Source organism: Ammospiza nelsoni, chromosome 19 (assembly GCF_027579445.1).
Source record: "Ammospiza nelsoni isolate bAmmNel1 chromosome 19, bAmmNel1.pri, whole genome shotgun sequence".
NCBI lineage: Eukaryota > Metazoa > Chordata > Aves > Passeriformes > Passerellidae > Ammospiza > Ammospiza nelsoni.
In genome coordinates, this window is record NC_080651.1 from 8,750,022 (window position 1) to 8,763,734 (window position 13,713).

Below are 13,713 nucleotides of genomic sequence, written 5' to 3' on the forward strand. Positions count from 1 at the left end.
TTCCGGAGCCCCGGCACCCCAGTATCCCGCTGGATCTCGGTGCCCCGCCACCCCGTGTTCTGTTCCCGGTGTCCCGGAGCCGCAGCCTCCCGAGATCCTCAATGTCCCGTTGTCCCTGGCCGTGCCGCAGCAGTACGGCGCATGCGTGCTGGCAGGCGGCGCATGCGCGTGGCGGGCCGCGGCCGGGGGAGCGGCACCGCGGAGCGCCAGCAGGGGGCGGTGCCCGAGGCCGTTGCCGCCCCATCGGGGCCTATCCCGGCCTATCGCGCTCTGTCGCGGCCCGTCGCGGCCCATCGCGCTCTATAGCGGCCTGTTGCGGCCCATCGCTGCCGCGGGCACCGGTGCCCGGGACATGGCGTCGCGGGGGGGAGGTCGGTCTCGGAACCGGAGTCCTCCTGGTACAGCCGGGAGAAGGGTGCGGCTCAGCAGTGGCCGGGCCAGGCCGGGCCTGCGGCCTCGGCGGAGCCGCGGTTGGAGCGGCCGGAACCAGCCCCTTCCCCAGCCAGTGACCTCCTGTCATTATTTTGGATTTTTTGGTTTGAAAAGCAGCAGGTCCCACCGGGAGGGGCCCGCAGGTTAAGGGGGAGCAGTCGCTGTGGGATCCCCTGAGTTGGGCTTGGCCCGCAGGTGCCGGAGGAGCTGCCCCGCACCCGTTTGTGTTTCAGAGCTGTTGTGGCCCCGAACAGCTTTGGAAAGCCAGGGCTTTGTTGTCCGAGTCGTGCAGGGAACCTGTGTGCTTGTACTTGCAGCTAGAGTTGGAAACTTCCCACCTGCAGGGATCTGTATTTATTTGCATTTATCTTACCGTTGTCTTTCATCTGAATAAAATGTGAGACAATCCACTCCTACTTGACCCACTTTGGTCTTTGCAGCTTCTCAGAGGTTCACTCTTTCAATTACAAGAAATGCTGAATTTATTGTTTGTTGCAACCTTAAAGAGAAATAATCCAAAAACACAGTTCAGCTGGAAATCATTAACCAGTCTGGGAGGAATATTGTCCTTCCTGGGAGACTCATGAAGTCTCCTCGTCTGTTTTTTAGGCAAGAAGGAAAAGACTTTGGAACAACCCTGTTCAACAACTGTAGAAGAGCCAGAGCCTGATCCTGAGCCTGAGCCCGAGCCTGAGCCTGAGCTTGTTCCATATGTTCTGCAAGGAGAGGACATCCAGGCACTTGAAATAAGGGCGGAGGACCTGGAGAAAGTATGTATGAGTGTTTTTACTGCTAGAAACAGCTGCCTTCACAGACACACTCCTGCTGGGTGTTTAACAGAGGGTGCTGCCCATTTACTTAAGCCAAAAGTCACTCCTGCAGCTGAGTTCTCATGTCATTTTGTCTGTCAGGTTTTTTATCATGATAAAATGTCAGCTCATCAGGTTCAGTTGCTAAAAGTAAAGGATTATAAGTGCCTATAGAGTCTGTTCAAATGGAAGGATAAGTCATCTGTATCTTCAAAATTACATTTTCAACTTTCTGATCTATTAAGACCTGTAAGTTGTTTAGAAGCTCTCATGGCTTTCCTTCCAAAACTCAGATCACAGTATGTGAGTGGAAGCATTTGAGTGACACAGAAGCAGAAATCTCTTCTGGAAAGTGATTTAAAACTCTCCTTTTGTGCCCCTGTTATAAACCAAGATCCAGAGGAGTGAGACAGTAACTGAGTTGGTATCTGCACAGCTGTGTAAGGTGTCTTGTAGGGGAAGAATCATAGAAGATTTGCCTTGGAAAGAACCTGAAAACTCCTCTATTTGCACCCCCGCCTGCCATGGACAGGGACACCTTCCACTGTTCCAAGTTGTTCCAATCCCCATCCAGCATGGCCTTGGACACTTCCAGGGATGGGGCAGCCACGGCTTCTCTGGGCACCCTGTGCCAGGGCCTCACCACCTTCACAGAGAAGAATTTTTCCTAATGTGTAATCTAAACTTACTCTTCTTCATGCACATGGAATCCATTCCTTCCTTGTCCTGTTGTTACATGTCCATGCGAAAAGTCGCTGTGCAGGACTCGAGCACCCTCACAGGAAGTGTGCTGATATGGCTGCTGTGCATGTCCTGAAAGGATGAGATGGAATGGAGGTGAGTCAGTGTGTACCTCCCTGCCCTGTCACTGTTCTCCTCCTGCAGCTCCATGCTCCACGCCTCGCCCGCCGTGCTGCCAGAATTCCAGTTCGGAGGAATTACCTGGTCCGAAAATCCCGGCCCAAGGAGGTGGCACATCTTGTGGCACACCCTGTTCCCCCCAAGGCACCCATGGGACCACTGACTTTTCCTGGTAGGGTTCAACTTCACACCTTACCTCTGGGTTTTGGTTTTGCTAAGCCAAACTTTAGTGACCTGCCTCTGGGGTTGGGTGTTTTTATATGTGTGTTGTAGGATCAAGACAGTTTGATGATGGCTGTGAAGAGATCCTCCCTCATCACATTTTGGGAAGTCTCCAGGAGTTAAGGACGGAAGCCTTGGCCAAAAGAAACACTCGGGTTGGTTTGTAGAGTTAGGAAAATAGTGGTGCATAGAACTTTTCCAGAGGTAGAGTGTGGTGCCTGCAGTACCTTTCAATGCTTTCCAGCACCTATCAGGAGCAGGGCAGGCCTAAGGTGTGGTTTTCCCAGCCTCATCACACTTTGGGGGAGGGTTTGCCTTTGGAGAAACTGCTCCAGCAGGTTTTGGAGTCCTGTGTGCAGGACCAGGTCATGGAGGGAACAATTACACAGGCTTCCTCTTCCCTATGTGCCCTGCTGATGGTGCCAGGCAAGAGCTGGTGTTGCAGCAATGCCATTGCTGGAGTCTCTTTACTCAGATAAACACTTGGTTGTATCTTAGTGTGTCCCCACTGCCCTGGTTTCCTTCCTCTCAGATTGCTAATGTAACAGTGCTGTCAATCTGAAGAATTCTTCTCCCCTCTCCAATTCCTGTTTTGGTGTGCACAGAGAGGTTCATTTAATGTTTCATTTCTCATCAGCTAGCAGATGCTATTAAGGTTCCTCATCCAGATGTTACTGCAGCAGCTTTAGAAGAGGAACATGGAGGAGAGGAGAAAGAAAAGGCACATCAGGCCCAACTAACAGAGCACAAAGCTTTCCAGAACTGGAGCCATCATATGACAATGAGGAAAAAGCAGGAGAAACACCTAGGAGGTGAGAAAAGCTAAGGAGGTCTCATTCTATGAAATTCTGTGTGCAGGTGAAGTTTGATGTCCCCACCCCAAATTGCAGCAGTCATTGCCCACCAGGGTTAGTCCCATTGCCATTGCAGTCTAATTCCATGTTCTCAGAGCTCCCACACTGCTCATGCTGTTGGCTCTGGATGTGGTAGGAAGGTGAGCTGGTGGCTCTGGCTGGGGAGAGGGCAGTGGGTTTGGCAGGGAACAGTGTAAGTGGGTTACAGGTGAACAATAACAGTTGTGGCAAAGGGTGTGCCCAGAAGTGCAGCACCAATGATATGATGTTTTTTATTTATAGAAATTCTTCACAAGCCAGAGAATGAATTGCTGATGAACAAGTCAGACAATTACAGGCAAATCCAGGAAGAACGTGACCTCATTGACCGGAGCCTCCCTGCCCTGTTTCCTGGAAAGGTGAGAGCCCCACTTCCTGTGTGTCCTGATTGTGCTGCTCTTGCCACACAGCACAGACACTCATTCTAAGTCAGTCTCTGAAGTGCTGTCAGGAGATGTTTATCAAAGCCACTCTGAATCCCTCAGCTTGATGTCTGAGCAGAGCTTTCAGGGACACGAAAAATAAAAACCTGAACTGTGCTATCTATACCAGCCAGGGGAAAGTGGTGATGAGCAAGTGGCATTTCTTGATTCTCACTGAAGACTGTTGTGCCCTGGGAAGTGGCTTGGGAACGTGTCACAATTGTTGTTCCAGGGGCAGAAATATCTGATAACTTCAGGCTTGGATTTTACTGATTGCTATGGAGAAAAGGGCATGGGTAACACAGGGGGGTTATGGGAGTATCATGTTAATTATTTTTTTCACATTTATAGCACTGTCAAAGTATTTGCATTTGTGTGAGGCTTTATTTTAATATCATTTAACCTTCATGTGCACTAGATAGAAGAAAGTTCGTCTTTGACAGCAGCCTGATAGAAATTTTGGCTTCCTCAGCAGAAATGGATAATTCTTAGACTTTTAAAATGCTCATATAGTCAGGGTTAGACCTCTTCTTTTTAGCTTCAAGTGCCTCTGAAAATAGCAGGTAGCTGCACCATTATCCACAAGAATCAGTGGGAGCCTTGTTTGCCACGCTAGGGATACCGAGTGGGAAGCGAGTTCTGGAGCCTTCCTGAGCAAATTGGGGATGAACTCACCGGGCTGACCCTGACCCTGACCCGGACTGAATGTGGGCACCCAGAGCCACTCACTCATGTGGGGAAACCCCGAACTGTCCAGAGGGAAACAGGTAAGGGAACAATGCAGAGAGGTGATCCCAAAGAAATGGGGCACAAGTGTGGAGAAGCAGCTCCTTCCCTGTTGAGCCTCCTCTTTAAAACACTACAAGGCCGAAGTTTGGCAGAGAATGAAATTTGATTAGGCGTGTGGGTGTGTAGGGAGTGAGCTCTTGTATTGGTATTTCCTCAGGTCTGAAGCCTCCGAAGAAGATTCCTTGTCACCTAAACTGGGATAAGAGTCTTTTCCTGAAACATCGACGGCAGGAGCTGCAATCTCTCCTAGAGGAGCTGGGCTTTTATAAGCCGGTAAGACCAGAGGAACAAGGACATTGTTTGTGTCTCTTGTCAGCTGCTGTAGACTAACAAAATTGTCAGGAGTTGGATCTGAAAAAAGCATTAGGAAACTAAAACTTGGTCCCACAGTGTTTTTCATGGAAGTTCCCACATTTCCAAAGGGCCACACCTATGAAAGAGTTGTCTGAGCTCCTGAAGTGCTGCATGGAGTGGTCTAGGGGCCTCAGAATAGGACCCCAAACCAGCAGCATGCAGCTTCCAGGACCTAGGCAAAGAAAAACCTGCCAAGTAGTGGTGCAGGACTTTGATTTAGTGCTGTGGGGCAGAGGGAAGAGATCTTTACCCATGTGGAAGACACACTCTGAAATAATCTCCTGAAGGCAGGTTGGCCCCTCCTCCTACAAACAGAACAAACCTCACTTTTTTAGTCTTTGAAACCTGTCTCTGAGGATGAGGAATGTGTGAAGGACACTTTCTCTGTGCATCATTGCTAGTGGGGAATGCAGTCATCTGGGATTCTTGGGGATCTCAGAATTTGTTCTTTTCCGTGTCCCTTGAGCATCCTTCGGATGCCTCTAAAAACCATTGTAGGAGCAAGATATCACAACTTCACTTTACTTGGCTGAGTTGGTGCATTTGTCTGGTGTTTTAATGTCCTTTATGTGTAAAAGAGCAACTGTGAGTTGATAATTTCTGTGTATGTCCAGGATCTGGAAGGACTGGAGGTGATTGGGAGAGGGCAGCCTTTCACATCTGTCTCAAGTAAGGCTTTTCTACCTACCACCATTTCTGAAGAGATTGAGATCCCGTAAGTTCTACTTTGTGGCAAAATAAAGGATTTTGGGTGTGCACCATCAGTCTGGGAGGATATCCTTAGCTGTTCTTATCCAGAATGGAGACAAGTCTCCACTGGGACACAATAAAAGGCATATTCTTATATTATAATCACTAGATCTTATATATAATCACTAGATTCTTATATTATAGTCACCAGATCTAGGAGCCTTTGTGCCTTGGGGCCTTGTGTCTAAGGAGAAGAATCAGAGAAAAGTTTTGTTGAGGTTCTTCCTCCAGTCTTCACTCTGTGTGCCTTCAGAGCTTAGATCAGCCAGGGTGGGATTCTACTCTCAATTACCTCCATTTGATTGAATTTTTCTAGCCTTCCATCATTACTTTCCTAGTTTTCCCCATCCTGTCCATCTGTAACGGGCACAGCCTGAGAGCCTCTTGTCCTTTTTCACTCATGTACTTAGACAGGTCTCATTCTCTAATATTTTGGCTGTCCTGTCCTCCTTGCCAGTGACATGTAGCTAGATGGGTTCACCACACCTGCAGGGCTCTGTCCCTCAAGAGAGTACTGTGTGAGAAAATAATGAACGGGATTATTTCTTACAGGGTCTTGTAATTCACCCCTGGTTCTCCCCTCTCTGGAAGTGAATTTCACTCCATGAAAATGCTGGCTTTTGTTTTCTTTAGCAGTGACTCCTTAGGTGACTCCTTCACTGAGGTTCCAGAAGCTGAAAAGGTTCCATCTTTAGTTTTCTGTGGCGAGCCTGCTCGTTGGATCAAGGGCATCACTGCTTGCAGGGTAATGTTGAGATTTTAATTGTTTAGTCAAGCTAAGCCTATTTGAGCTCCTATGTCACAGTTGTACAATAACTGTCATCCCAAAGCCACAGAATGGGGGATTTACTGTGAACATAGTAGAGTGTCCCTGTGTTTGCTCCAGAGAGATCTAGGCTCTGGTTGTGGTGTGCTGTTCAGATTCCCAGGCTTTGTCTGTGAAATGGCCACTTCTTTGGACTTGCCTTACAAGTTCTCCTACCAAGGCTCAACCCCTTGTTTGAGCTATGACTTCATTCAGGATAAATCCTACCAGATAGAGTAGAAATTGTTCCTCTTCCTTGTAGAAGGAAATTGGTATTGCTGCCCGCCTCACCTTTGAGACTCTGGCTGGTGAGAAGGCTGAAAGCTTCCTGACAGTGACCAATGATGGCAGAGCTTCCATTTGGTACAACTGGATGAGGCTTCCCCAGCAGATCCCCTCCAGAGAAACCAGGGGGAGGAGAGTGCCCTGCTTTTACTTTGATACCAGACCAGGTATGGGACCTGCTGCTCTCCAAGACCTTTGTACCTCAAGCATAGAGCAGGAATTTGGGAGTTTCCTGGGATGTGGAGTCTGACTAATGGCAGAGCACTGCTGGGTGATTTCTCCTGAGGAAGCCACCCTGGGTGTCAGAGCTGACTCACCCCAAAAGAGCTGTGCAAGGCAGATCCTTCTCCTGGGACTTAAAGGAAAGGAGGTTGCTTCTGCTCTGAGTGTAAATGGGTAGAATACTGAGAAGTGAATAATTTTCTGGTGGCAAATGGGTCATAATCTTCTGGAGAGAAAAGTGAGCTTGTTGTAGAAGGAGAGTGCAATGGAAATAAGGCCAGTTCAGGAACATAGGGACTGAGAGTAAATCTGGAAGGAGAATGATAGCTGTATGAAGTGTGATAACCAGCTAAACTATGGGGAAAGAGTCTCCTAGAGAGTTAGGGACACTTGGGATGGTGTTGGAAAAAGGTCAGGCTAACACACAGGGTGTGCTATCTTGCACACCCAATGCATTTTCTCTCTTATTTCAGGTGTAATTTTGCCTGGAGAAACTCTGAGGTTTTCTTTTATTTTCAAGTCAGAGAGAGCAGGCATTTTCAGCGAGCCCTGGGAATTTAGGACACATCCCCTGTTATTAGGAGGAGCTCTGCTTCAGGTGACCCTTTGGGGAATTGCTGTGTATGAGGATAAATTGGCTGTCTTCAGAGAGAAATTGGAGGTAACCAAGCATGTAGCTGGGTAACTGAGCTTTGAACTTTATATGCAAATAGAGGATAAGGGTGGGAGTGGACAACATGGTATTTTTATTGTTGTGCAATTACTGCTGAGAGTGAGATTTACAGAATGTCTGCACATACTTGAGCAGGTTTGCAAAATGACATGAGGAACTCTGCAGTCTATTGTAATGTTGTTACTAAAGACTTGACTGTGTCTCCTAATGTGTTCACACTGGTCCTTTAAAGAATGAAATTTCTGCTGGTAATTAATTTCATTATTTACTTAATGGGAAGGGGATTGACTGCTGTACACTATGATAGCAGTTAAGGTATAAATTGAAAATTACACTATGCTTGAAAAGTATAGTTTGGGGGCAGGATTTGTAGAGTTTATTTGAAAAGCTGTTGGAAGTATTGCTCTGCTCAGCAGGGTTTGCAGTTGTTCGTGTCCTTTATCTCTGTGTAATGAATAGTGTGGTTACAGGTGGGACTGAGTTTATGTGTTTGCATGTGGAATGGGGACTGACACGTGTTGTTCTTGTTGTGGTGTCTCAGAGTGAGCTGGCTGCTCGAGAAGGTGCTACCATAGTGAAAGAATGTGTGAATGAACTTCTTAAGCCAATTCGGACACCCGAGCGCACGCCATCTCCTGTGGATGCCTGTGTCACAGAGGAGGAGCTGTTCCACAGGATAAATCCCAAGGTGATGTTTGCTATTGGATGGACTGCACAACAGAAATAAGTGGGGAGGGCAGACCCATGGGGCTGCTGCGTGCCTGGGATTCTGAGCTGGCAGTCTGCCATGGAGGCTTTAACAGTTGGGTTTGAAGAGGGAAGGTGCAGCTCATGTTTACCTTTTCCCCCATTGTCACAGTTGCATTATCAGCATCAAGTGGTAAAGCAGCTGCATAAACTATGGAGACAGCACCTGACTGTGCCTTCAGCGTTGGAGGAGGAAGTGCCCTTGGAGCAGAGGAGCCCTGCAGAGGACATGGAGTACCAGGAGAGCACCTCGGAGCCTCCCTCTGTCCGGTGCAGCACCACTGAGCTCCCGTGTGGGAAGCATGCATCAGAGGATGCTCCAAGGGAAAAGAGCACAGAGGAGGAAGAAGCAGGTCCTTCAGGATGGAACCTTTCCCTCGATGACTTTAAACAGGTGGGAACCTCTGTTCCCACATGCTGATGGTGTGTTAATTCCCCTACAAACAGCCCAGCCTGCCCCAGTGTGGGCTGCTGCCAATATGCTGGGAGTTTGCAAGATTTATGATGTGTGTTGGCTCTGCTGACCACACCCTCAGTGCTCTTGTAAAGAGATTCCCAAGAGAGCCTTTGTGGGCTGTTGTGTGAAGAAGAAAAGAGAAGCACACAATATAATAGATATTTTAAGCTCTTCTCCCCATTAGCTTTCTGTCAGCCCAGGATTGAATGTGGGGGCAGGCTGGGCTTACAGCCTCCTGTGGCTCCCCCAAGGGCTCTTCTCCTTGGAGAGCCCTTCCTATTCATCAGAGAACTAGGGGGGCACTCATGACAGGCTGTGGATAAAATACAGACCTCCTTTTATTAAAGCAAGAGTGCTTTGGATTCTGCCAATGGTTTTTCTGTAGTGCTCTCTTGGAAATCTCTCTGTTGTTTTTATAACTAAGCTTTACTAGGGAGCCTTCTAGTTTGATAGAATCCCTGTTTCCCAGAACACCTGAAGTTGCAAAGGGGCTTAATATCAGTCTGATGAGGGAATCTGGGTTTGTTCTGCAGATCCTGGGTACCTTGGCCATATCCTAGCTGTGTAGGAAGCCCCATCTGGGTGTGCATGTGCCCAGAGCAGCCTGGGTTCAGACTGGTGTCCAGGAAGAGAGCTGTGGGCTGCTCCACTGAGCTCAGGGCCTGGGAATAAAGACTGAGAAGTGTTCCACAGCCCCTGTGAATTTTCTCTCACAGGCTATAATGTCAATCTCCGGGGAGGAGCAGCAGGAAGAAGCACTGACCCAGCTCAATAAGGCAGCTCTGCAGCTTTGTGTTGAACAGAGGCCAACTCAGTTAGACCTTCTGTATCCACTCTGGTGGGTTACCTTTGCAAGGAAAAGCTTGTGAAAACATTGTGTGATCAACAGCCTCAGCAAGCTCTCTTGCAAGTGTTGTGATTCAGAGTGCACATAATTATAGGAGGTCTAGAAGTCATCTTTACACTCTGGTTTTTTATAGCTTAATTGTAGCAGCTGTCTAGGACCCAAATGCCTTTTTTTTTTTTTTTTTTCCTGGAGATAAGTTTAGAATATTAAATGCATGTAATTTTGGAGAGTGTACAAGATTATTTCTGGCAAGACTATTCCAGTCTGTATTTATGAAACCTTTGGGTATTTTCTGTACCCTTTTACTCATGTAACTGTGTCCTCCCTCATACAGTCTCTCTGTTCTTTGCTCAGGCTTTCAGACTGTAAACATATCAACAGCTTTGAGCTGCTTCTAAATTAGAAGGATGCAGGTTCCTTTTGGTAAACACAGAGCAGGTAGATTTACCAATGTGTGTCATGTTGAAGAGCAGACCTAGTTTCACAGTAATATTTATGGGTTCCTGGGAGCCTGTTGATTTGCAAACCATTGAGACCTCGGAGGGCTCTAACATGAAGAAAGCAATTTAGGATCCCCCTGCACAGATATTTAGACAGTGGGTGCTGTTTTGTTGGTTTAGTTGCACAGGCAGCTGTCAGCTATGAGGTGCCTTCACTTCTGGGACAGGCTCAAACCAAGTGGCAGCTGCTGCACTGTCTCCCTTCTGATCCTGACCATTTTCTCAGCCTCCAGCTGTGGCGTGGAGCAATTGATGACTTGGTGAGTCACTCTCTGAGGCTGAGATCCGTGCTTGGTTTGGTTAAGAAGGACATCTATGCAGAAGCTGTTCCAGAGGAAACAGGTAAATGGTGGTTTTAGCACGGCAACTGCTTTCTGTGGGCTGTTGGAAATGCAAAAACATGATGAATTTGAACTGAAATGTCAATTTCAACATGTCTCCCTGAGGAAGAAGCATCAGGAAAATAACTGGCAGATTGTGTGACAGTAACAATACTAATTGGGATCTGTGGTTTGGCGTCAGGAAAAAAACATCCCCACAAAAAAAGCCTTTTAATTCAGCTAGGTCCAGCCATGGTTTTCATACAGACTGACCCAGCAAATACTGCCTCAATGAGACCTCTTCATACCTTATTTAAACAAAGAAGTCTTCAAGGTATTGTTTTTCAGTGCAGTACATCTCAGATTAACAAAAAGAGGATAATATATTGCAAAAGTAACGCGTTCCCACTGTGCTAGTGCAGTGGGATGGACTTTCTGGATGTGTGGATGCTTTTGGTTAATTGAAATCCTTTCTTTTGTAGAGGAAGTAAAGCAAGGAGGAGCAAAAAAAGGAGGAAAGGAAGACAAAATAGCTACTAAGAAAGAAGAGAAAAAGGATAAAGAAGGCAAAAAAAGTAGAGCGACATCAGGAAAGGAGAAAGCAGTAGGTGTTGGGATGCCTGGTGAACCCTGAGTGCTGGGAGCAGTGTGATCATCCTGAGGTTGTGTATCCTGAGTTTGAACTAATTTCCAACCCAGTGAAAGAGGTGCTGCTGCTGCTGGGAGATGCATCTTGAAGCAGTCTGATCAGTGTCCTGACTTATGTCCCATTTTTCCTTGGTTTGTCCCTGACTGGGATCATTCAGGCAGCAGAAAGCTGAAAGCAAAAGATGAGAATCAAGTATCTTCCATTTCTGTGCAGGTCATGAAAGGAGCAGAGTCCGTCAGAGGAAGACATGAGAAGCACAAGGTGAAAGAGGTGAAAGAGGAAGCTGCAACTCCAGTTGTGGCAGCAGAACCTGTTCAGGAGCAGGTGGACCCCGTTTCACTTGAAGCATACCGGGAAAAGCTCTACATTGAAGTGAGTCTAACCAAAGCTTGTATCGTTGGCAGGGTTTTGTTCTTTTCTTGTAAGGCACACTGAGGCTCAGGGGGAGAGGCAAGCATTTTGTTAAACTCAGAAAACTGGCAGACATATGTCCCTTGTGCTGCAGCAAGGTAAGTGTGAAATCCAAATTAATTTGTTTCAGCCTGGAATCTGTTAGCAGAAATCCAGCCATCACATAGCCACATGCGGGACTTCTATCTGGGATGTCTTTAGCATTGCTTGCAGACTCTGGAGGGATCAGCTGAATTAATTGTACCTCAGATAATGTTAAACACACTTCATAGCCAGAGAAGTTATTACTAGAGCTCTGACAGCAGCAGGCTCCCACTTCTATGTGGTTGTGTGTGTGCCCATATGAAAATGTACCTCAGAAACCATCTCTGTCAGTCTCAGCCTCAAGATTTCCTCATGTGTTTTCACTGCAGCTGTCCTTGAATTTCTGCAGGTTTACAGGCTGCTGGATTCAATGGTGAGCAAAATGGTGTCGTTATTTGAGGATCTGAAGGAGCAACATGCTCTGAAGTGGGAGTGAAGCCCTTTGTATGTCTATAAGAAATAGACTTGCTTTTAAAAAAATAAAATAAATAACCATATTTACACAGATGGAGTGGAGATTCTTCTTTCTGAAGTGATTCAGTGGTTACAAATACCGGGCTGCTTCTTTTCTGACACACTGTGATGTGAGACTATTGCTAGATCATCTGTTACTGCTACAGATGATGCTTCCCAAGAAGAGACAAGGCAAGAAGTATCACCACTCAGAAAACATTAAGACTGGAAAATACTGGTATTTCTGCTAAAGGAGAATTTAAAAGTGCCAGTTAACATGAGGTATATTCTTTGTGTCTTGATTGTGCTTTGCTAGCAGATGAGTGAACAGGATGTCCTTGTACTCATGAATACTGGTACCAGGAGAGTAGACAAATCCATCCTGAGTTTTTTTGGCTTATTTTGGGCATCTTGTCCAGTCTCCCTTTGGGACTTGCTGACAGGAGGCTTCTCTGAGGCATTCTGGATCCCAGTAAAAACACTGTCCCAAGGGGTGTGCCACCCTGCCTGGTTTTGCACTCTCAGATTTCCTTCTTGTGCTGATCTTGCCTTCTCTTTCCATTGAGCTCCAGGTACCGACACCCCATTCTGAGCCAGGTTTTACATGCTTCCTTCCAAGACTAATCACTCTTAAATGAGTGAAATTTGTGCTATAAAAGTTGTGAGCTGTGCTAAGTCCTCATGTTAGAGCCACTCCTCCTGTCTGTCCATCTGCCTGTGTGTCTGGGCTCCATCACCATTTTCCATCTGTGTGCATCACTGCTGCAATGGGGCTTTTTGTGGAGGCATCCCAGGCCTGAGGGTGTCACCTTGGACTTGCAGCAGGTTCTCAGGGCAGAGTGAGCTCTGTGTGGGGTCTGTCTTGGCCTGTGTCACTAAGTGCCACCTTCCTGCTAAAGTTGCTGGACAGCATTCCCCAGAAAGGCTTTGGCCCTGTAGAGCAATGACATCAGTGCAGATCATTAATTGGGGATGGTGATCCCACTGGAGCTCTTAAGCAGCAGATGCCTGTCCATGCTCAGCATCGCTCAGCCATGAGTTCAGCGGCTCCAGGTGTGCCCCTTGGGCACATGGCCCTGTCCCTGGGCTTGCAGCTGCACATGTAGTGTGCAATGACTGCTCCTTCTGCTTTCTCATTTTAACTCCTGTGCTCTCCCTGGGGAGAGATCTATTTCTCCCCTTGGCTCCCAGCAATACCATGTCAAAGCACAGCTTGTTTTTTTCACTGGCCAGGTGAGGCTCCTCATCTTTTGAGATATTTTCTCATAGTGGGGTGTGGGGAAGCATTCTGGCTTCTGTAGCAGCAGAAGCCTCCTCTGGCTCAGTGGGCAGAGACCCACAAAGGGAATGTCTCTGCTCAGCATTCCTGGAGTGAGAATTTCAGCAACATTTTGAGAATTAGGAGGAAAAAGGCCTGAAGTTGGGGTGTGTCTCACAGGCTCTGACAATTGCTCCTGCCTCCCTGGAGATGATTATCAGCTTTGTGAATTTGCCCAACTCAAACTGCTCAAGCCATCTGTTTCTAGGAGAGAGGGAGTCTGCATGTTCTAGAGGCAACGTGATTGTCAGAGAGGCAGGAATCCTTTCATTTGGTAGTTTTACCTTAAAGGATGATAAAGTCCATCCATATCTTCAGTCCAGCCTATTGAAACCAGGCTCCATGTGTTCACCTACCCACAGGAAAACCTGTTAATACAACATGGGGTAGATGAAAGTTTTACATCAGTC

At 47.2% G+C, this 13,713-nt stretch overlaps 1 protein-coding gene across 1 annotated transcript; it reads left to right on the forward strand.

Annotated features, from left to right (window-relative positions):
* The first annotated feature begins 352 nt into the window (after window positions 1–352).
* Window positions 353–12,036, forward strand: MYCBPAP (MYCBP associated protein). The gene is made up of 19 exons (XM_059486104.1): window positions 353–470; window positions 1,042–1,202; window positions 2,127–2,274; window positions 2,376–2,479; window positions 2,962–3,136; window positions 3,461–3,576; window positions 4,256–4,406; window positions 4,586–4,701; window positions 5,397–5,497; window positions 6,166–6,277; window positions 6,600–6,789; window positions 7,318–7,505; window positions 8,059–8,205; window positions 8,377–8,658; window positions 9,438–9,559; window positions 10,295–10,410; window positions 10,871–10,992; window positions 11,251–11,409; window positions 11,882–12,036. Exons 1-19 carry the CDS (start codon window positions 353–355, stop codon window positions 11,966–11,968), a joined length of 2,715 nt encoding a protein of 904 aa, XP_059342087.1. The 3' UTR covers window positions 11,969–12,036.
* Window positions 12,037–13,713: the final 1,677 nt, after the last annotated feature.